This window comes from Echinops telfairi, unplaced genomic scaffold (assembly GCF_000313985.2).
Source record: "Echinops telfairi isolate 266 unplaced genomic scaffold, ASM31398v2 ScPeMD7_30;HRSCAF=105, whole genome shotgun sequence".
NCBI classification, from domain to species: domain Eukaryota; kingdom Metazoa; phylum Chordata; class Mammalia; order Afrosoricida; family Tenrecidae; genus Echinops; species Echinops telfairi.
Window position 1 is genome coordinate 349,009 of NW_022103927.1, and position 21,572 is coordinate 370,580.

Below are 21,572 nucleotides of genomic sequence, written 5' to 3' on the forward strand. Positions count from 1 at the left end.
CTGCCCCATGTCCACTGCCATTGCTGTGTTTGAGCCCAACGGCACAGCCACTGTGTCAGATCATCCTGTTGATGCTCTTTTTCCTTTGAGCTGACTCTCTACCATTCTCCAGGGATGGGTCTCTCCTCTGTCGATCGTGTCCAGAGTGACGAAGTCTTAGCCTTCCTGGCTTCTGGGGAGCAGCCATTGTTAGGTGCCATCAAGTCCTTTCTGACGCATAGGAGCCTTGTGTACAACGGAACGACACACTGCCCAGCCCTGGGCCATCCTCACCATTGGTGCTGCCCCGGTGTCTGTCCATCTTGTTATGGGCCTTCCTCCTTTTTGCCGGCCCTCTACCAAGCATGTCCTTTTCCAGGGATTGATCCCTCAGGATGGATCACTGTGAGCTGGAGTCTCACCATCCTTGCTTTTAAGGAGCAGTCTGGCGGCGCTTCTTCCAAGACAGACTTGTTCATTTGTTGGCAAGCCCATGGCACTTCCAGTGTTCTTCACCAACACCGAACGCTTCCATTCCTTTTTGGTCTTTCTTGTTCCTCGACCACTTTGACATGCCGGTGAGGCGACTGACAGTACTACGGCCTGGGGTCAGTGTGGCACACTTTAGGCCACAGTGAATTTTTGCTTTTAACACTGAAGAGGTCATTTGCAGCAGACTGGCCTCATGCTGTGTGTTCTAACATTTCTTGACTGCTGTCTCCCTAGGCAGTACGTGTGGAAGTAAAATGAGGATTTCGAAAACAGCTTTTTCTCCCTTTATCATGATGCTGCTTCTTTGGCCAGTGGTAAGGGTTTTGTGGTGGTGGTGGTGGTGGAGGAGGGGTAATCCGTACTGTAGGCTGCAGTCTTTGATCTTCATCAGTAGGTGCTTCAAGTCCCCTGCACCGTCAGCCTGTCACCTACATAGCTCAGGTTGTTCATGAGCCTTCCTCCAGTTCCCATGCTGCCGTCTTGCAGCTTCTCAGATGATTCACTCAGCATACAGATGAGTAAGTGTGGTGAAAGGATACAACCTCGATGTACCCCTTTCCTGATTTTTAGCCACTCAGTGATTCCTCTTGGACTCCGTGCAGGTTTTGCATCCCTGCCATTAAGTTTACAGGGATTCCCGTTTTTCCCAATGTTAGCCACCGTTTGTCATGATTCGCCCGCTGAATACCTTTGCACAGTCAGCAAACTCAACTGCCATCCCATCAAGGCGATGCCGACTCACAGCAGCCCCCTGCGGGTTTCTGAAACTGTCGAAGTGTACTGGAGTTGGAAGCCCCATCTTTCTTCCAAGCAATGGCTTGTGGTTTCTAAGTGCTGACCGTGGGGATCACAGCAACGGCTTGTGGTTTCTAAGTGCCAACCGTGGGGATCACAGCCCGTCATGTCACCATCACCCCCAGGGCTCCACAGTCGGTAAAGCACAGGCAAATGTGAATGTTTTTGCTGGTACTCTCTGCTTTTAGCCAAGCTCCCTCTGACACCAGCAGATTCCCTATCTTTTTTTGAATCCTCATGAATTTCTGCATGTACTGCTGCAACTGTTTTTAATGATCTTGAGCAAAATGTTACTTAAGTGTGACATGAGTGATACACTGTTTGATAATTTCTACCTTCTCTTGGGTCACCTTTCTTTGGAATGGGCACAGATATGGATCTCTTGCAGCCAGTTGGCCAGGTAGCTGGCCTCCAGATTCCCTGGCGTAGAGAAGAGGATGCTTTCAGCATCGCCTCTGTCTGTGGAAACATTTCCCCTGGTGTTCTGCCACTTTCTGGAGCATTGTTTTTCACCAGGCACCTTGGACTTCGTCCTTCAGTGCTCTCTCTTCCGGAGTGTCGACCAGTTAGTTCTTCGTGGTAGAGTGGCTGGGTATTCCTCGCAGTTTCGTTTGATGCTGCTTTTGTTGCTCAGTAATGTCGCCATAGAGTCCTTCCGTATTGCAACTGGGGGCTTTGCGTTTTCTCCTTCGGCTCTTTTAGCTGGGAATGCCACTGTCTTTTCCCCTTTTGTTTTTCTACCTCCAGACCTTTTGCGCATTTCGCTGTAATGCTTTACTTTGTCTTCTCCTTGTTCGTCCTTGACCTTCATCTCTTCTTCCACTCGCTTCAGCTACTGTGTAAGGAAGAGCACGTTTCAGACAGCCTCTTAGGATGACCCTATGGGTCCTTTCTTTCTTCCTGTCTTTTCAACGACCTTCTGTTTTCTTCAGTAGGATATTCTTGGTGCTATCCCACGATTCCTGTGGTCTTCAGTCACTAGTGTTCCGTGCATCACACTTAGTGTTTAAGTTGGACTCTGGATTTAGGATATCCCAAAATGTGTGCTTCGGCTCTCATGGGTTGGTTTTCATTTCCTTCAGCTTCCTCTTGAACTTGCAGGGGCCGTTGATGGTCTCGTCCTCAGTCGGCCCTGGCTCTGCTCTGACGGCTGATACTGAGCTTCTCCGTCATCTCTTCTTAGATGGAGTCTGTTCCGCTGTCTGCCGGTCTGTCGCACTGTGGTGGCTTGTGTGTCGCTATGATGCTGGAAGCTCTGTTATTTTATGTTATTTTAAGTGCCAGCAGAATTTCCCAAAGTGCACAGATTTCAGCGGAACTCGAGACTGAGAACAGCCTATGAAGAGGGAATTGGCTGTCCACTTTGGAGGAATCAGCCACTGAGACCCTCCTGGATAGAAGCGAAAACCTCATGAGCAGCAGGACATTGTTAGAGGGCCAGAAGAGGAGCCCGCAGGTCGGAGGGCTCTCCACACATGACGCAGGAAGAGCTGCCTTTCAATGCCTGTGTATCCTGTCCGACGAGGTCCACATGGTTAACCCAAAACCAAACCCACTGCTGCCGAGTGGATTCCCTATGGGACTCACGGTGGCCCTATGGGACAGAGTAGAACTTCCCCGGGAGTTTCTGAGACTGTCACTCTTCACAGCAGCAGGCAGCCTCATCTTTCTCCCAAGGAACAGATGGTGGGTTTGAACCGCTGACCTTGCCGTTTACAGGCCACCATTTAACCCCCTCTGCCACCATGGCCCCCTTGTACACGTGTAGTGCCATTTCTGTTGTTGAAAAAAGGCATTTCCAAGACCAGTGTCATTGGCCATGGAGGCTCAGCATTGTTTCTTTCACCAAGGCCATATTTCCTAGACCCTTCTTGGTTTCCACTTCCATTCGCCAGGGGTTAGCAATGCACCTTGATTGTGTGATTGATCCAGTTCAGGCTGCAGAGCTTGATACGCGCCTTCCATTTATTTTATCTTTATTATTAGTGGTTGGTGACCACATTTGAACAATAGTACTGTAACTGAGCTTGCTTTTAGGCATATAGATGTGTCGATATTTTCCTGTCAGTGACAGCATTGTATTGCAGGATAGATCTAGAAGTATAAAGAAAGAAACAAACATCAGTGGCAAAAAACTCAACTGCTCTGGAGTCAACCCTAACTCCTAGTGACCCTATAGGACAGAGTAGAACTGCCCCCCCAACTAGGGTTTTTAAGGCTGTAAATTGCCGTATCTTTCTCTCAGCAGCCCCGTGAGTGACTCAGCGTTGCTACGATGGCTCTTCGTGCACTTCATAAGGTTTTGTTTAAGTCATCTTTTTATCGTGATTTCCGTGAAAGTTTACAGAGCAAGTTGGATTGCCACTCAACAAGTTCTGCCCTTCGGTGCTTTGCCATTCATTGCACTCCCCACAGTGTAAAGGGACTCCCCTCCTCGTGCCTCCCCTTCCCACCCGTGCTTTCCTGTCTCTTCCTATCCCTTCCTACCTTCTCCACTTTATCTGGGGCAAATACTGCCTTCTTGATCACAGATGGGATGGGGATTGTTCTAAGAAGCGCGTCCCTCCCTGCCTTCCCGGTCACCTTATAGGCCTGTCTATCGTTACACTGAAGGTTGAGCCTCAGGAGATGAAATGTTCTTGTGGATGATAAATGTGATGGTATTCTTCTTCCATTTGCCATTCTTGGCGGGGAGACCACATGCATATCTAATTCAAAATTGCCAGTACCAGCCCATTTCCGCTCACTAATAGCTAGAATATAGATTTAAAAAAAAAGCATTTCATATTTGATTTTCCTAGGTTCATACTTTATGTATTCCACATTCCTATAACTCATGGGTATTTGCAGCTGTTTCTAATCATTTTGAGGAGTGCTCCCTCTGGAAATGAAGGCCCAGAATTTTGCTGCATCCACAGCATTCATGCCGACTCTGCTTTGAGGAGGCAGCACTTCCCCAGTCGTGTTTCAAGTGCCTTTCACCCCGAGGGCCTCATCATCCAACTATCCTGCTGGTCATGAGAGTTTTAGTGGCCTCGAGGTTTCCCTGGGCTCTCTGAGCCTAGAAGCTCTGCTAAACCTGTCTTCCCCGGTGACTGCTGGTTTGTGAAATGCTGATGGCAGGGCTTCCAGTATCACAGCAACACACAAGCCACTCCAGGATGACAAACCAACAAATGAGTGATTTTCTGTTTGTTTTAGTTTTATCTCATTATCATTATTATGTCTTATAAACTTACTTATAATTCTTTATTATTATATCAGAAGTGTTGGTGTTTAAGCACTTGGCTGCTAACCAAAAGCTTAGCAGTTTGAACCCAGAAGCTGCGCCTTGGGAGCAAGGTGTGGTAGTCTGTCTCTGTAAAGACGACAGCCTTGGAAGTGTGGGGGGCAGCTCTGCTCGGTTTCATGGGGTCACTGTGAGTTTTGCTGCATAGTACTGTCTGTCCCCGCGGGGTCCATGTTCATCTTTCCATGTGTGTCTCCCGAGGTCACCTTGCATTTGGGCTTCCCGGGGCTCCAAGCCTCTCTTGCTTTTCTTTCTTTAACTGCTTACTTCGAGCTCATTGTCGGTTCCCATGCACTTGTAAATAGAGGGAGAGGCCCTGTATCCTCTACCCTTTCTTCCCATACTAACATTGTGCATCACTGCAGTCAATATCAAGGTCTCTGGGTGGGCAAGCAGTTGGCTCTTGACTGCGGATCTAAAGATTGATGCTCAGAACCAATCGTGGTACTGCACAATCAAGGCCTGGCAGTCTCACATGGCAGTCTGTAGCTGTCGCACGGGGGCTTGAGTTAGATAGGACTGCAAACAGCAACATAGTTAATATCACAGACAAGATACTGACACCCACTCCGTTCCCCTCCTTCCTGTCTTGACTCCTGACTGATCCTTGTAATATAGGAGACCCGCCTCGTAGGGTTTGCTTGCCTGTAATCATAACTCATAGGAGCCCTGGTGGTGTAGTGGGTTACAAGTTGGGCTGCTAACTGAACGGTCAGTAGTTCGAACCCACCAACCGCTCCAAGGGAGAAAGATGAGGCTTTCTACTCCCGGAAAGAGTCACAGTCTCAGAAACCTACAGGGGCAGCTTTGTGCTGTCCTCTAGGTCTGCTAAGTCGGTACTGACTTCATGGCAGGGAGTTAGTAAGGGTGTTGGTATGGATCCCCAGGCTTTCCTTCCGTGGGTCCACTTCCCCCAGCCTTCCAGTTCCTGGCGGGGCTTGGCCTACAGGTTCCACCCAGAGGCCTTGTGCTCTGTGATGTGGACAGACACACAGTTTGCACTGTTCATGTTGTGAAGAACATCTGGCTGTTTTCTGCTGTGGGCCGTCACAATAAACGGCACGGGGTTGGCCATATCTGACTTCTGGTTGCCCATTGTGAGACAGGCCTCCACGTGCCATCTTTCTTTACCTATTCTGACACCAATCGTTCTCCCACGCCACTCCCATCTACCCACGCCACTCCCCATCTACCCACGCCACTCTCCATTCAGGCTGGATTCCATTATCCATTGCAGTGGCCACACAGGACTCACAGACAATGCTCACAACTAAGGGGGTTTATTTGGGAAGTCAATAGGTTACCACAAGTCAGGATCAGCAAACAGTAAAGATATAGTCACTGGTCGCCTCAGCCAGTGGCCCAGTCTCTCTCTCTCTCTCCCATTTTCAGTATTTCGGTTGAGTGACAGCCAGATCTCTCCAGTTCTCAGTCTCAGCCACATCTTCCCTTGACAAACTTTGCCTCCATGGGCCAGGAAGTCCGCCCAGTTGTCACTCTGTGGCTCTGTCCCACAGTGCCATAGTCTTTTGGTGCTGCTTCTCTGGGTCTCTACTGCAGTCTGTGATGCATCTGGTCTGGCGGCCTCTGCCATTTCAGACAGAGATCTTGAACTTGCTCTTTGAAGTCTTCTGTTCCTGCTTCTGCTTCAAAGATGGCTCAGCCTTATGGCCAGGGGCGCGGTTGCGAAAGCTGACCCATCCTTTGCTTAGTGTTACACATGCCCTGATTGCATAGTCCCACCCAGCCATTAGGTGGACCTTACAGAGACTTGGGTAGAAGGAATTTCACTCCACCACAGGCGGCAGGAGTAAAGCTGCCATGGATGTCGGTCAGTGTACAGGTGTGTGTGGGAGTGGAAGCCTCCACGCTTCATTGCGTAAGGCTCAGGAGCGCGTTGCTGGCTTGGACGATAGTTGCATGTTCAGTTTTTAAAGAAATTGCCATGCTGTTTCCCCTTGTAGTCGCCTCATTTTAGATTTCCACCAGCAGCATAGGACTGAAGCCCCTTTTCCAGATCCTCACCAACCTTTGCTACTTTTGTTCTCTCTCTCTCTCTCTCTCTCTCTCTCTCTCTCTGGTATCAAGTTAATGTTAGCTCATAGCAGCCCCGAGTGTAACTATGGGAGTAGAAAGTTGTCTTTCTCCGTTGCAGCTGCTGGTGGTTTTGACCTGCCGACCATGTGGATTGCAGACCAGTGCATAACCACTCTGCCACCAGGCCTCCATTGGTACTTTTATTAGGGTTCCCCTCCCCCCTAAATTGGGGCCATTCTGCTAGGTGTGCGGTGATATCTCTGGGTTTTATCTGCAGCACTCTTGTGGCTCATGCTAACGGCCATTCTTGGCCGGGCTCCGTGGCCATGTGTGTGCTCGTCGCGGCTCTTGCCCGTGCCCTTGGTGGCCCGTTTGCTCTGGCTGTTGAGCTTGGCATCTTCTCTATATTCCAGACACTTGTCCTTTGTCGGAGGACTGGTCTGCAAAGGATTTAGTTTCTTCCGATCCTTTCCTTTTCTTCTCAGAGCAAAGGCTTTGCATTGACGGCATCCTAAGTATCCTTTTCCCCATTTCCGGATCATGCTTTGGGGGTGGAAATTTAACAACGCCGAGCGGAGCCTGAGTGCCTGGCTCCCTTCTCCTGGGTATTGTCTTAGAAGTTGTCAAGTTTCTCATTTGCACTTCAGGCCAGCCTGGCTCCCAGTGGGCTGTTGGCCGGGTGTAGTCTGCAGGTGGGGAGGTCTTTGTGGTTGTGGCCGCCCAGCTGCTCAGCCCCCTCTGTGGATCGGGTGTGCCCTCCTTCTTCCACTGAGGCTCTGCACCTTGTCAAAGTCCAGCTGGGCATGGGCGTGGGGGTCTAGCCCAGTCATCTGTGTGCCTTGCCCTTGGGCAGCAGACTGTGCTATCTTAATTGCTGCTGTCAACTGGCATGCCATCAGTCCCCACCTGCTGTGTGGTGACCCCAGGCCCAGCCCTCCTCGAGAGTGGCTTCGGACTGAACTCCTGTGAGTGAGAAGGTCTTCTTTACTGGCTGGTTTTCAGAAGTCAGCGGCAGGCCTTTTTCCTAGTTCGTGTGAGTCTGGAAGCTCTGCTGAAACCTGCTCAGCATCCTGTTGTTGTCACGTGCTGTCGAGTCAGTTGTGATTCAGAACGAAACTTGCCCAGTGTTGTGCCATCCTCACAGTGGTGATGTTTGAGCATATTGTTGTAGCCCTGTGTTAGTCTGTCTTGTTGAGGGCCTCCCTAGCAGGCACTCGAGCAACACCAACACCACGGCCCCTCTGACAGATGGGTGGTGGCTGTGCTTGCGGCGTGCTGCTGGTCGGACATGAGACCTGGAACTCTGGCATGGGTGGTGAGCTCCCAGCCGCCCTCTCCCTGATGGCAGAAGCTGTAGCCTAAGCCGGGAAATCAGGTAGACCCATTTCTCCCACACGAGGCCTCCTTTTTAAGATGACTGTTGCTATTCCATTTCTTTTGTCTTCCCGTCTACATTTTAGAGTACTCCTGTTTATCTCTAGGAGCCTGGGTGACACAGATAGTTTGCAGATTGATGCTAACCTCAAGGTTGGTGGTTTGAACCCCTCCAGTGACCACAGGAGAAAGACCTGACAGTCTGCTTCCTTAAAGATTACAACCAAGAAAGCCCTTTGGAGAAGTTCTGCCCTGGACAGCAGCAGGTGCAGCTTCTCCCTCTTCTTGGCCTGTATCTGTAAAACTTCTCTCTGGGATTGTGGTGGGAATTAGGTCCGGCCGGTTTGGGATGGTGGTGGTGGTGTGTGTGTGCTTTTTAGCGCATGCTGCTGCCTTGCTCTCCAGAGAGACAGTGACTCAAGACCCCATAGTCTGGCCCCTCTTGCTCTCCTTCTCAGTCCGGCACTCCGTCGTGACGGTGCAGAGGGGCAGAACTGCACTGCGTCTCTTCCTCCCACCGCTTTTCACAGACCCTGCGTTGTGATTCACGTAGCTCGTCTCCTTTCCCGTACCTTACCCGACACTGCGGTCGATGCCAAGGAGAGCCGCTTCATAGGGGTTTCAAGGCTGTCACCCTTCAGAAGCAGATCGCCAAGCCTGTCTTTCGAGGCACCTCTGGGTGGGCTTGAACTGCCAACCTTTCCGCTGGTAGTCGATTGCTCAAGCATTTGTGTCACTCAGGGATCATGTGAGAAGCTTTCCACTAGGGAGGATATGAATGCCTCTGAGCATGGTGGAGTCACGACCTGGCTCCACCTCCAGCTCCCACCTGACCAAGCCTGGGCTCCTCAGCAGTGCCTGTGGACCACCTGCCCAAGGCTGTGCCCTGCCCACGCATGGGCCATGCAGGCAGAAGGTCACACTGGCAAGGTGATTGGGGAACATTCCCCAGCAGTGCCTCCATGCCCTCCTCTGGGCATCCGTGGACAGGGGGTGCTCAGCGTGGGTGTCTCCGGGAGTGAGTTCAGCGCTGGGCTCCTGTGGGGCTGGGCACAGCTGGGAGGCACAGCCCTGTGCAGTATCACTTTTCCTGTGAGGCAGCAGGCACGCCGATTTCCTAGGAGATACCAGTGCTGGAATCAACTCTTGGACTCTCTCTGTTTAATAAGATGCACCATCATGTAACCACTTCCTGCCAGCCACCCTGCCCCTGGAGTGACCCTGTGATTGTGCTGTGGGGAGAGAGGCTCTAGGGCTACAGCAGTTTGCATGCAACTACTAACCTAAAGGAGTGTGGCTTTGAAGCAACCAGTGGTACCATGCAAGAAAGGCCTGGCTGCCTGCTCTTGTAAAGATTACTGCCTGGGAAACGCCATGGGCAGTTCTGCTCTTTCACAGATGGGGCAGCCTGTGGATGCTCCTCAGGCCCGGGGACTTGTTGGCTGAGTGAGCTTGGGCCACCTTGCCTCCGTTTCCAACCTGATTCTGACCCAAGGTCATCCCCCCCCCCACCCCCTCCCCCGTATGGCTGAGTAGGACTGTTCCTTAGGGTTTCCTTGGCCTGGCCGGGTGGGTCAGGTCTGCCAACCGCAGGTAGTAAGTACTCCATGCAGCCCGTCTTTTACTCGGTCTAGGAGTTAGAGATGGTCTTCCACAGGTGTATAGAGAAAGCTAGGTTTGTTTTATCGATGTGGTATTTTGAAAGACGCCCTCTGGTCTAGCAGGGAGTGCTGTTCCTGGCGTGCTGGGGGGAGAGGTTGCTGAGGCCCTGCCCGCCCTGCACCACTGCCCTCCTCTCAGCTGCCTCGTGCATGGGCCACAGTGAGCCGGGAAAACCGATGCATTAGGATTGTGGTGTGGGTAAGACGCATGGAATATGCAGTGAGCTGTCAGGAGAACTGGTGATGCCATGGGGTAAGCTCTGGGCTGTTAACCACAAGGTCGGCAGTTCAGATCCACTAGCCATTTTGCAGGAGAAAGATGATGTTGTCTGCTCCTATAAAGATTTATCGCTTACAGTGCCATCGAGAAGGTTGCTAGGAGTCAGAATTGGCTCGATAGCAGTAGGTTTGGTTTGTAAACCTATGTGACCTGGAAGACATACAACCGGAATTCTCCTTAGAAGTGAAGACCGACTTGTTCACTGTGGACTCGTCTTCCGGAGAGACCCTTCAGTAGGAACTGACATCATGTTTGATAAAGGTGAGATCAGGGAATGTGAGAGAAATCTGCTCTGAGATGGAGTGACACAGTAACCACAACAGTGGCTCAAACATGCCACCGGTCATGAACATAGCACAGGGGCAGGCAGCGATGGGTTCTGTTTTGCATGGGGTCACCATGAGCCAGTGCCAACTTAGCTGACAGCAGCATCAGCCCCTGCCAGGGTGGAGCCAGGCGGTCCGGCATGCTGCCCACCTCCCCCACTGTGCCCACCTCCCCCAACCTGCCCGACATGCAAGGCTGCCCTCCTCAGCAGCACCTCAGAGAATAAAGCGTGGGCCCCTGGAGTCTCTGGGAATGCTGAGGGGCAGCACTGAGAGCCACATGGGCCTCACCGGCAGTGGCCAACGGTGGCTCTTCCAGACCAGACTCCTGGTCCCATCTTTCTGGCATGATTTACCCTATGGCTGCTGCTTCTTTTCTCTGAGGACCGGGCCCCAGGTCCAGCAGATGTGGATGGGGGGATAGCCCATGCCCATCCCCAGAACCAAAACATCAAGCTCACTGCCAGCAAGTCAATTCTGGCTCACAGTGACCCTGTAGCACAGAATAGAGCTTCCCCTGTGGGATTTTGAGGCTTTAACTCTTTACAGAAGCAGACAGCCTCATCTTTCTCCCGAGGAGTGGCTGACTGGTTCAAATTGCTGACCTTGCGGTTAGCAGCCCAACGTGTAACCCACTACACCACCAAGGCTCCAGCCCAGGGGACACTCTCCGTGGGAGTCACTGCCATACTGCAGGAGCCCTGGGTGGGCTCACGGCCCTGACACGGGCTGGGCCATGGACAGCCGTCACAGGGAACCCCGTGCCTCCTCAGCACGTGTCGTTATCTGTTGTAAGGGCCTGCTGGGCAGGCGGGCCAGTGTGAAGCTGCTGGGGCAGCAGTGTGGTAAGAGGAAGTGGCGCTCCTGGTCAGCGACCCTTTCCTTCCCCGTCTGCTTTTGCAGGACCAGAAATGTGTACAACGAAATGGGAACTTCCGGCTATTGTCAGTGTGTGAGCACACCCCATGTCTGGTTCATTATCTAGTGCTCCTGTAGCAGAAAGGCCACAGTAGGTGGCTTTAACAAACACATTCTCTGTCTCTCAGTTTAGGAGGCGGTCCGGGCTCTGGTGGAGTTGTGAGTTGCATGTTGGGTTGCTAACTACAAGGTCAGCAGTTGAAAACCACCAGGCCCTCCACTGGAGGAAGATGAGACTCTGTGCTCCCACAGAGATTGACAGGGCAGGTCCACCATGTCCTTATCAGGGCGCCGGGAGTCGGAATCGCCTTGGTGGCAGTGGGTCGTTGAGTTGGGAGTTGGCACTCAGCGGCCGCCTTGGGGGAGGTGTTCTCTCTGTCTGGAAGGTCCTTGGCACGTCTGAGCGTCTGCTTCTGGGAGATCTCTGCTGCTCACGGTGGTTCAGCTGTTACGCTTCAAAAGAGATGGGCTCGAGAAGCCTCCACTATGCGCCCTGCCTCGTGCCTTCCATAAGCACAGCCCCTCCCCAGATGGGATTTAGGGTTTACAGCATGTATCTGGGGACACAGTTTAATCCAGAACACCTTTGTTCTAGTGGGAGGCAGTGGTGGACCCGTGGTAGGCTCCTCCCTTCTCATGCCAGAGACCTGGTTCAACTCCCCGCCAGTGGACCTTGTGTCTGGCTGAGCAGAACTTCCAGATGAAGACGGAACCCCTGTGCAGATGGTGCTGGGCTGGGCAGGGCTTGCTGTGTTGTGCTATAGATAGGTCGCTATAGACAGGAACAACCTGATGGCTCCCAAGGGCAGCAACCACAACAAGATTGACAAGAAGAAAGGCCTGGTGATCTGCATCCTACAGTCAGCCCTGGAAAACCTACAAGGCACAATGTCCCGGGCTGCAGCAGCTCACAGAGATGGGGGAGGACGGGGCAGTGTTTGGTCATGTTGTCCTCAGGGTCACCATGAATCAGGGCTGACAGGACACCAGTTCCAGAGGCCACGCCCCAGGTTCTTCTCCACCGACAGCCAATAGGGCGTCTGCAGTGGCCCTGCCAGATGAGCTCAGCTGGGCCAGTCAGGAAGTTCAGGGTATGGGGTGCTTGGTGGCTTTTCCAGACGGGGCAGGGTCTTGCTCTCTGGATTGTGGACTGTGGCATCCACAGTCATCAGTTTGTGTTAGGATAGCAGATAGCTCCCTGGGCCCCAAGCACCATAGCTCTGCCCCTGGACTCCTGCTTGTTGGGAAGTGTCGTTCCTGCCCTCGGGGATCTGAAAGCGGCCACTGGACGGCAAAGCTAGCTCTCTTGGTAGATGGCAGAGGTCTCTGGATTCCTGTGTGTCATCCCAGGGGACCAGCCTCCACCCCCCCCACCCCCACCCCAAACCTCATTCAGCACACGGGCCAGTGGTGGGGTCTTGCCCTGTAGGCCATGGAGGCCAGGAGAAGTGAAGGGTGATGGCCATCCTGGTGCGTTAGGCCCTGGGAAGCTTGTGACTCGGCATCTCACCCCGATGCTGTGGTGCCCAGCAGCTGTGACTCCTGGGACCCCTCTGTGTCAGGAGGACAGTACTCCATAGGGTTTTCAGTGGCTGATCTTTTTGGAATTAAATTGCCAGGCCTTTCTTCCTAGGTCCTCTGGGTGGGGTCACATCTCCAGCCTTTTGTCTGGCAGAGCAAGCCCACGCACTCAGCCATCTGAGTCTCTCAGGGACACTGGCTGTGAATTGTTGTCCTCCCAAGGTCCTCGGGCCTTTGTCTTTTCTTGCAGAGTGTGTGGGCCGGTCTCAACTAGGCAGTCCCATTTGGACTAAGCTGAAGCAGGTCCGGGTCCAGCACGTGCTTCCCTGCACCTCCCAAAGGTCAGCGGCAGCCAGAAAGCAGTTCTCGGAGTTTCCAGACCCCATATGCTGATTGCCATAATTGCCATACATCCCTCACCACCCCTTTAAAAACCCTGGTCCCCAGCTGCTGAGCACGACTTCCCTGACCTGTTGGCCTAGGTCACCGAACCTCATCCGGGAGCTTCCCCACCTAATAAAGCTACTTCTGTTTCTGCTCTCCCTGGTCCTGTCAGTTATGTCTGTCTTCCTCCCTGTCCCTCAGTTCTGCTTGACACAGAATAGGTATTGTTTTCACTCTTGACACAGCTCTGGGGTGTTTTTTGCTTCTCCAAGCCCATCCCCTTCTGTTTTCTGCTCTGGACTTATGTCTGTGTGTTTCCCAGCTGCTGGTTCCCAGTCACCTCTCACCTGAGGGGTTTCTAATACCACAGCTACTCAAACGTCATGACCAGATCTGGGATCTTAACCAGAGAGTGTGTGTGCGTCCCGTCCCCCCCCACCTCCCCCCAGGGTTCACTTGTTTGTCAAGGTGATATGACGGTAGGCAAGTGCAGAGACCGGAGTTCGTTCCTTTCCTCTGTTCGTGGTGGGAGGGAGGAGCCCTGGTGGGGCGGCGGTTGAGTGCTGAGCTGCTGACTGAAAGGTGGGTGGTTCTGCTCCCGTGGTGATTTTCACCTGGGAAGCCAACCCGAGGGCAGTTCTACGCTGTCCTCAGGAGGCTGTGAGCTGGAATGGCTATGAGTTAGTAGCACACAGCACGTCGACAGTTTCTCATGGGACACAGCTGTGTGTGGTGGTGGCACAGGATGCTGGTGTCCCTGGAACGGGCACAGGTGGAGAGCAGGGAAGTGACAGAGGGCCTGTGGGGGACGTTTTCCTCCATCAAGAAAGAACACTAGCATGGCGATCAAGGTGCTTTCAGGAGACGAACTCGGTCCTCAGCCCTGTCTCTCCCCTGTACCCGGGCATTGTGCCAAGCGGCTTCTGCGTCTCCTGTCCCAGTGTGCACCACCTCCCCGTGGCTGGCCTCACTGCAGACAGTTACCTGATCGCTTAGTGACCCCTCCCAAAGCTAGTGTGCCCCTCCTGCCCCCTGGGGTTTTTCTTGGGAGGAGTGCTTGAACTTGACCACAGACCAGGCCGGATCCAGGCATGGCTCCTGAGGCTTCACACAGGATGGTCACCAGGGCTTCATGAGGCCATGCCAGGGTCCCCGGCCCCCAACCCATCTTACTCCCGGAAGCTGGCCCTGGCTTGACAGTGGCCTTGGAACAGCCGCACTGAAGTATGAGGCAAGGGCAGGGCCTGGGGTCTGGTGGGGAGCTGGCAGGGTCCTGCCATTCATGTGCACCTGGCACCCGGAGCCCCTATGCTGCCATCTTTGTTCCGAGCAGAGCTTCAAGGTCTGGGTGCTTCTTCCCCTGAGCCTGAGAACGAGCTGCTGTCCTCAGCAAGTGAATGCTTTCATAGCGCAAATGGTTCATGTGCTCAGCTGCTCAGCTCCACCTCAAGGATGGAGGTTCGAGTCCACCCAGAGAGGCACTTAGAAGAAAGGCCTGGCAATCCTTCCCCCACATTAGCCCCTGAACATCCTGTGGAGCGCAGTTCTATCCTGACACACGGGGGCACCACTGTTGAGAGTCGGCCACAAGTAACTGGGCTTTGGAGTCCCTGTGGCAAAAATTGTTAAGTGCTCCACTGTAAGGCAGAGGTTGATAGTTCGAACCCACCCCAGCACCACCACAGAAGGTGGCCTTGACAATCTGTTCCCAGGAAGGTGACAGCCACCTTTATGGAACTCAGTCTGTAATGCATGGGGGTTGAAGCAGGTGGGGTTTGATTTTTCACTCCTGCGGGGTTGGGTAATGATAGAATTGAGGGGTGACACTTAGTGAAGCAGTGTCTGCTTTTGACCAGTGTTTGTGGTTCTGTTTACAGATCCCTGCTGGAAACCCAGTGTATGAATCGTATTACAAGCAGGTAAGTTTAGCACGTGTGTATTTAGAGGGACCAAGTGCAGGTGGTTCAGTGGTAGAATTCTCACCCCTAGCTGGGAGGCCGGTGGGGGGGTGGTTTGGATTCCCACCCCCTGCACCTCCTGTGCAGACACCACCTGTCTCCGCAGGGGAGGTGTGAGTGTCGCTCTGGGGCGGAGCAAGCTCCAGTGGCGCTTCCAGACTCAGACAGACTAGGAAAAAGGCCTGGTGACGTACATAACGTCTGGAAGCAGCCGGTGCAAACCCTGTGGGTCACAGCAGTGTGGTCCAGATAGTTTTGTACTTTGCAGGGAGGAGGTCACAGTCGGCTCGGCCACTGCTAACAACAGGTGTGGGCCGGAACGGAGACCAAAGCTCTGCCACAGCAGCCGTGGCCCCTGGGCCTTGCTGTCCCCAGGCACCTCCCTGATGGAGTCCCTGGTGGATAGGTCTCTGAGGCGCTGTTCTCTGCTGCAGGTAGATCCAGCGTACACGGGGCGGGTTGGGGCGAGCGAAGCTGCACTTTTCCTGAAGAAATCTGGACTCTCAGACATTACCCTTGGGAAGGTGAGTTTGCCCCTCAGCCCCTGCAAGTGGTTGGCGGTCAGCTGTGGCTAGAGAACCCTTCGCTCGCTCGGGGAGTGATCAGGTTACCTTGTGTCCCTTGAGCTGGGACAGGTAGATCCAAACTCATTGGTGGCGGCCCCACTCCAGTGAGGCTGAACCTGCAGCTGTCCCCACAGGTTCCACAGGGCGGGAAGCAGGCTGGAGTTGACCCCCTTGGGAGTGAGGGGCTGGGCTGATGCCGGGCTTTGCCATGGGTGTGCTGGGCACCCTGCGCAGGCTGCCCGTTTGCTTGGCCCTGGCAGGTGGTTGGCCAGCAGCGGCTCCAGCAGCAGACAGGAAGTGCAGCACTGCACTCATGCTCACAGTCCGTTTTGTGTTTCCGCAGATATGGGACCTGGCCGACCCAGAAGGTAAAGGGTTCTTGGACAAACAGGTACATACACAGCCACAGAGTAAGGGGGCAGCTCGGCCCGAGTCCCGCCAGCCGTCAGCCCCACACTCCCCCACCCTTGCCACCGCCCCAGTGTCACTGGACACGAGTGCACCATGTCCAAATAAAGACCTCGGAGCCTCTTGCTGGGCTAGCGTGTCTCTCATATTTTGTGTAGTTAGTTACAAAAGATTAAAGATTTTAATGACTTGATTTTGAAATCATCCTGGATTCTCATACAAGTTCAAAAACAATCATGCCAAGATCTCATGTACCCCACGAGCTCCTCCTAGTGGTAGCATCTGATACGACAGCCACCAAACCCACAGCTGTGGGCAGTGGAGCCAAGCTAAAGGCAAGATGGTAGCTGGACTCTGAGTGTGTGTGTGTGTGTGTGTGTGAGAGAGAGAGAGAGAGGACACACTTATGTATGTACAGCCTTCTATGCAGTTATGTAGCCACCACAGTCAGGATGCAGAACTGCTCTCCTCTGGAAGCTCTCTTAGGCTCCCCTGGCCACCACCACCCCTCTCCCCCAGCATGATCTGTATACGGAATTCTTCAGTGTCACCACACCACTGTCTTCAAGGCCATTCCAACTCCTAGCAGCCTTAGAGGACAGACGGAACTGCCTCCGAGGGCTTTCAAGTCTGCGACTCTTCATTATGGAAGTCAACTGCCTCATCTTTCGCCCACAGAGCGGCTGTTGGGTTTGAACCGTCTGCCTTCTGGTCAGCAACCACTGCTCCACCAGGGCCCCTCCTTCTGTGTCACAGTATCTACAGATGACTGTTTTTCAGTGTTTGATGATATGTCTGTTGTATGATTGGCAGTGATGAGGGAGTCCCTGGGTGGCACATGGCTAAGCGCTCATTCCCCACTGAGGTGTGGGGGTTCAGACCCATGGAAAGCGCCTATCGATCTGCTTCTGAAAGCCTCATGGGGCAGTTCCACTGTACACATGGGGCCACTGGGCAGCTATCCACGGTAATAGTGATGACACTGTATTGATGAGAAAAAAATAATGCAGCAGCTTTTGAAAGTGGAGAACACTTCCCAGAAGCCTGATGTCATCATTCTGCACCCCTGCAGGCAGCCAGGGAGGGTGGCGTTTTCTTCTAGCCTTCCAGTGGTTATGCACTTCATCCAGCCCAGCCTTTCCCAAACTGATTCCGTGGGGTGTGGCTTGTGGGCGCCCAGTTCAAGACCAGAGCCACCAAGAGAGTGCCCCCTGCTCGCCCTCCTTCCTACAGGGCCTTGGGTTCCTTGGCATAGGAAAGGCACCTACTGGCTCAGCTGGGTGCAATCTCCTGACCTCCCCGGCTCCTGGGTGCAGGCTTGGCTCCCCTGGACTCAGGCAGGCTGCTGCTGTCCACCTGGGCAACACCCATCTAGCACTCACTCCTTTGGAGACATTTAAGACCAGAATTGCATCTATGGCTTTAAACCCATCAGTGCTCTTAGGCTGAGTGATTGTCTTAGTTTTAAAAAAAAAAGGTGTCTGTGCTTGCTAAGCCCACAGGTGGCCAGCCCTGGGTGATGGGGCTGTGGGATGGGGAGTGGGCTGACAGGGCCTGGGGCCCTGCGTGGCGGGTGGTGGGGGGACAGTCCTCATTGGGCTACCGTGGCACAATCCCCGAGAGGGTGCTCTGCTCAGAGGGGCGGGGGTCCCAATGAATCGCGACTACGGATCCCAGGACAACTGTCCATTTCAAATCCAGCTTGAGAACCTAGCGTGGCATCATCTGTAATCTGGTCCAAACCTTTGAAGCCCCCCACTTTCGAGATTTCGTATTCCCTAAATGTTTGGAGCCCTTAATTGTTGAGCACCTCACTTAGTGACACTTTGCAGTGTTCTCAGTGAACTGAGGTTTGTCCGTGCCAGCCTAGTCCTTTTAGTGGCTCTCCCAGAAGGTGCCCCGGTGTGAGATTTGCATATACTGCCAAGAGGCCGGCCTGAGGTCACATATTCCGGCCCCCCCCACCCCCCTGCAATGGCAGATGGCGCTGGCTGTGCTCTGGGGCCGTGCCAGGCACACACTTCATCCTCCATTTCCACCCACAGGGCTTCTTCGTGGCATTGAGGCTGGTGGCGTGTGCGCAGAGTGGGCATGACGTCACCCTGAGCAACCTGACACTGAGCATGCCGCCGCCCAAGTTTGTAAGTGCCCGTGCGTGCCTCTCTGTAGGCTTCCGCACCTCCTGCCTGTCTGTCCCCACTCGTGAGCGCGTGCCCCTGCTCCTGTGCGCTCATGCCTCAGCAGCCACACCGCGCCCTTTTCCCTTTCAGCACGACACCAGCAGCCCGCTGACGGCCGCCGTGCCTGCCACAGAGGCCCACTGGGCCGTGAGGGTAAGAGGGTGACGGGCCAGGGACGGAAACGGTCTTTGGGGTGGTTGGGTCCCTGTTCTGCGTCAGTGTGAGCGGTCACCGCGTCCTGACTTAGTGCTTTTGAAACTGAAGTCCCTTTCGCAGGCCTTGCCCAGTGGTGGCAGGTCCTTTGCTCGGGCGGTGAGCGACGAGTCTGGAGGCGCATTCCTAAGACCCTGCTGTTGTAGGTCACTTTCTGTGGTTTCCTGTGAGTCACAACTGGGGTGGTTACGGCCACCGAGTCTGGGCAGCCCCACACACCACAGGACCAACTGCTGCCCAGTCCCGTGCCAGCCTGTGATGGGGTGCGGATCGGTCTGCTGTGGTCTCTCTGGCTTCCACTCGGGTGCCCGGCCCGGTTCCCAGCCAGCACACCTCGTGCACATGTGTCTGTCTTCCTCGCAAGCTGCGAAGCTGCTGAGCAGGTTTCAGCAGAGCTTCCAGACTAAATGGACGAGGAAGAAAGGTCTGGCAATCTGCTCCTGAATGGAAGGCTTGGCTTCCTCCAAAGGTCTTCTCTTCATCAGACTGAGAGGGCAACGTGAGCCCTCTGCGCTCGAGTTTCTAACCAGGGTGCGAGTCATTAGTCTCCTTTCTGACTTCGCATCGCACTCTGAAAAGCCCAAGGCAGGATCATTGTGCCTGGGCAGATGGGCCATTGCTTCTAGAGGGAGAAAATCAAATCCTGCCACCCAGTCAGTGCCGATGAACCCTGGGGAGATGGGTGGGGCAGGGGGTCGTGCCCCAAGATAAGCTGAGATTCTTTAAGATGAGGTGGGGAGGTCTTCACATTTCCCCCCTTTTAATTTGGCTTGCACAGTGGCCCTGACAGCAATCTTGCTATAACATAGCAGAGTCAGTCAGTGGTGGGTCTGCCCTGCAGTGGAGTCCCCCCTTCCATGCCAGGAGGCCAGGCTTCGGGTCCCCGTTAGTGGCCCTCATTGGCAGCCACGTGGAAGCTCCCTTGTCGCCGCGATGCTGGGCAGGGTGCTGGGGTGCTTCTAGACTGGGTTGGACTAGCCTGGAACGCCTGGCCGTCTCCTTCCCAAAGCCAACCTGAGGAGACCCAGTGAGCACGGCCAGCAGCTGTCCAGCCGCTCACGGGCTGGCTCGGGGCAGCCTGTGCAGGGGGCCGGCTCCATGGGCCCGAGGAGCTTGTGAGGGTTCCACACGAAGAGCTGGGGAGCAGAGCGTAAGCAGACAGGTGTCAAGAGTGGTTTCAGTGGCCACGTGTTGAAACAAATTAAAAGCCAAGCCAAAGTCTCTTTTTCCACCGGGGTGTGTTTCCTGAGTCAGTAAGACTTACAGCCTTCAGGCCAGATGCCCTATTTGCCTTCTCCATGCTGGCCGCCACTACGTGGGGCCTCTGCTCATGGGCTCATCTCTCCTCGAGCTCATTTCTCCCTGCTAGCACCGTGCTCCCGAGGGAGGGCGTGCCCTACCACAGCGGGCCACCACTCGGCGGTGCCGGTCCTCCTCGCCCCTGCGTCTTTGCTCCTGCGGGCCACAGTGGCTGCTTGCTACCTCTGGGTGTAAGTGTGAGCCCAGCCAAGTCGTCCCTCCACCCACACAGAGCTTTTCCTTCTAAGTGGTGCCGACTGTCACCTGCTGACCCACCTGTTGGGACCTGTACCCATTGGCTCCAGCAGAAGAAAGGTGGACAAAGCTCAGAGCCGGGAACCCCCCACGGAGCTCACTTCTACCCAGGAACATGGGGTGGTTGCGAGTCAGATTCCAGTCAGTGGCTCTGTGTGTATGTGTGTTTCCCCGGAAGACTCCGTGCGTGCAAACTTCATCTTGACAGTTAGCTGCTAAGCTCTCTGTCTCCTATTATGCATGGTTCTTTCCCTCTTTGAGGTGCCCTGGTGGTACAGTGGTTAAGCGCTTGGCTGCTAGCCAAAAGGGCAGCAGTTGGAACCTGCCAGTTGCTCCAAGGAAGAAAGATGTGGCAGTCTTCTTCCTGGAAGATGACAGCCCTGGAAACCGTCCAGGACCGTGCTATCGTGTCCTGTAGGGCCACTGTGAGCCTGCAATTGACTCAACACCGATGGGTTTCTTTACGCTTTGGTTTCAATTCTGTGACTTACGGTAGTTTTAGCTCCTGTTTCTCCAGTACTGGCCTCTCTCTAGACCTTCTCCCAGGAGGTGGCTAGAAGTAGTGGAGACACCATGAGCCCCAGACTCTGTCATTCTGCCTTTTCCAGAACATTCCATAGTTGGAATCCCACGAGCAAGTTCACTTCTGCAGCTTGGTGGTCCCTTGCCTTCAAGGCGGGGAGAAGGTGCCCCAGGGCCATGTCACACAGCCTGGTGGCCGCTCGGTGGGACACTCACACGAGCACTGGACTTACTTGGCTGCTTCTTTCCAACCAGGTGGAAGAAAAAGCCAAGTTTGACGGTATATTTGAAAGCCTTTTGCCCATCAGTGGTCTGCTGTCCGGGGACAAGGTCAAGCCTGTCCTCATGAACTCCAAGCTGCCCCTGGATGTCCTTGGTCGGGTGAGTGTAAGGGTCTGGTCCTGGCCCTCTGACCTCTAGACACTGTCTGTTGAGGGTTGGGGCCTCTGGCAACTGTCAGCAGCTGGTACAGCTTGGCACCCCAGAGGGTCCAGAGGTAACAGCAGGCTAGGTCAGAGGCTGGCTGGGAGGTTTTGATCTTTATGGGGTTGTCTGGTGACTGGTTTGGGTGTGGGGTGCTCCTTATGGACATGTCCAGCTCGGCTGAGGCTGGCAGATGTATATCTCGGACTGGCTGGGTGTGGGTCTGGGAGCCAGTAGGTGACCAGGACCCACCCACTTGGACTGAGGATACTGTCTGCCCAGCACCTTTGGGAGCCCCTACTTCTCAGGGACATGATCTTGCTCATTGTCAGGGGAGGGACCTCCTACAGACTTGTCCCCAGCCCTGCTTGCTGCATCTGGGAGAAAAAAATACCCAGATGTTGTGCATTAGGGTTAGACCTGGGTACAGAGCAGCACCTGTCCAGATCACTCCTATTTCAGACTGATTTGTTAGGTATAGTACCCCTGGTGGTACTGGGACTTAGCTGGTAACTGAAGGATCAGCAGTTCAAACTCACAAACCTCTCCACAGAGGAAAGATGTGGCAGTCGGCTTCCGTTAAGAGTCACAGCTTTGGAGATCCTGTGTGGCAGTTCTATTCTCTTGTATACGGTTGCTATGAATTCAGATCAACTGGATGATTAGGTTTTGGGAGCCCCGGTGGTGAAGTG

At 54.0% G+C, this 21,572-nt stretch overlaps 1 protein-coding gene across 1 annotated transcript in view; it reads left to right on the forward strand.

Annotated features, from left to right (window-relative positions):
* The first annotated feature begins 13,529 nt into the window (after nucleotides 1–13,529).
* Nucleotides 13,530–21,572, forward strand: part of EPS15L1 (epidermal growth factor receptor pathway substrate 15 like 1) — a 68,984-nt gene continuing 60,941 nt past the window's right edge. Inside the window, exons 1-7 of the mRNA XM_045289688.1 lie at nucleotides 13,530–13,535; nucleotides 14,934–14,975; nucleotides 15,449–15,538; nucleotides 15,924–15,971; nucleotides 18,034–18,129; nucleotides 18,259–18,321; nucleotides 20,713–20,838. Coding sequence (XP_045145623.1) covers nucleotides 13,530–13,535; nucleotides 14,934–14,975; nucleotides 15,449–15,538; nucleotides 15,924–15,971; nucleotides 18,034–18,129; nucleotides 18,259–18,321; nucleotides 20,713–20,838 — 471 coding nt within the window. The remainder of the gene's footprint in view (nucleotides 13,536–14,933; nucleotides 14,976–15,448; nucleotides 15,539–15,923; nucleotides 15,972–18,033; nucleotides 18,130–18,258; nucleotides 18,322–20,712; nucleotides 20,839–21,572) is intronic.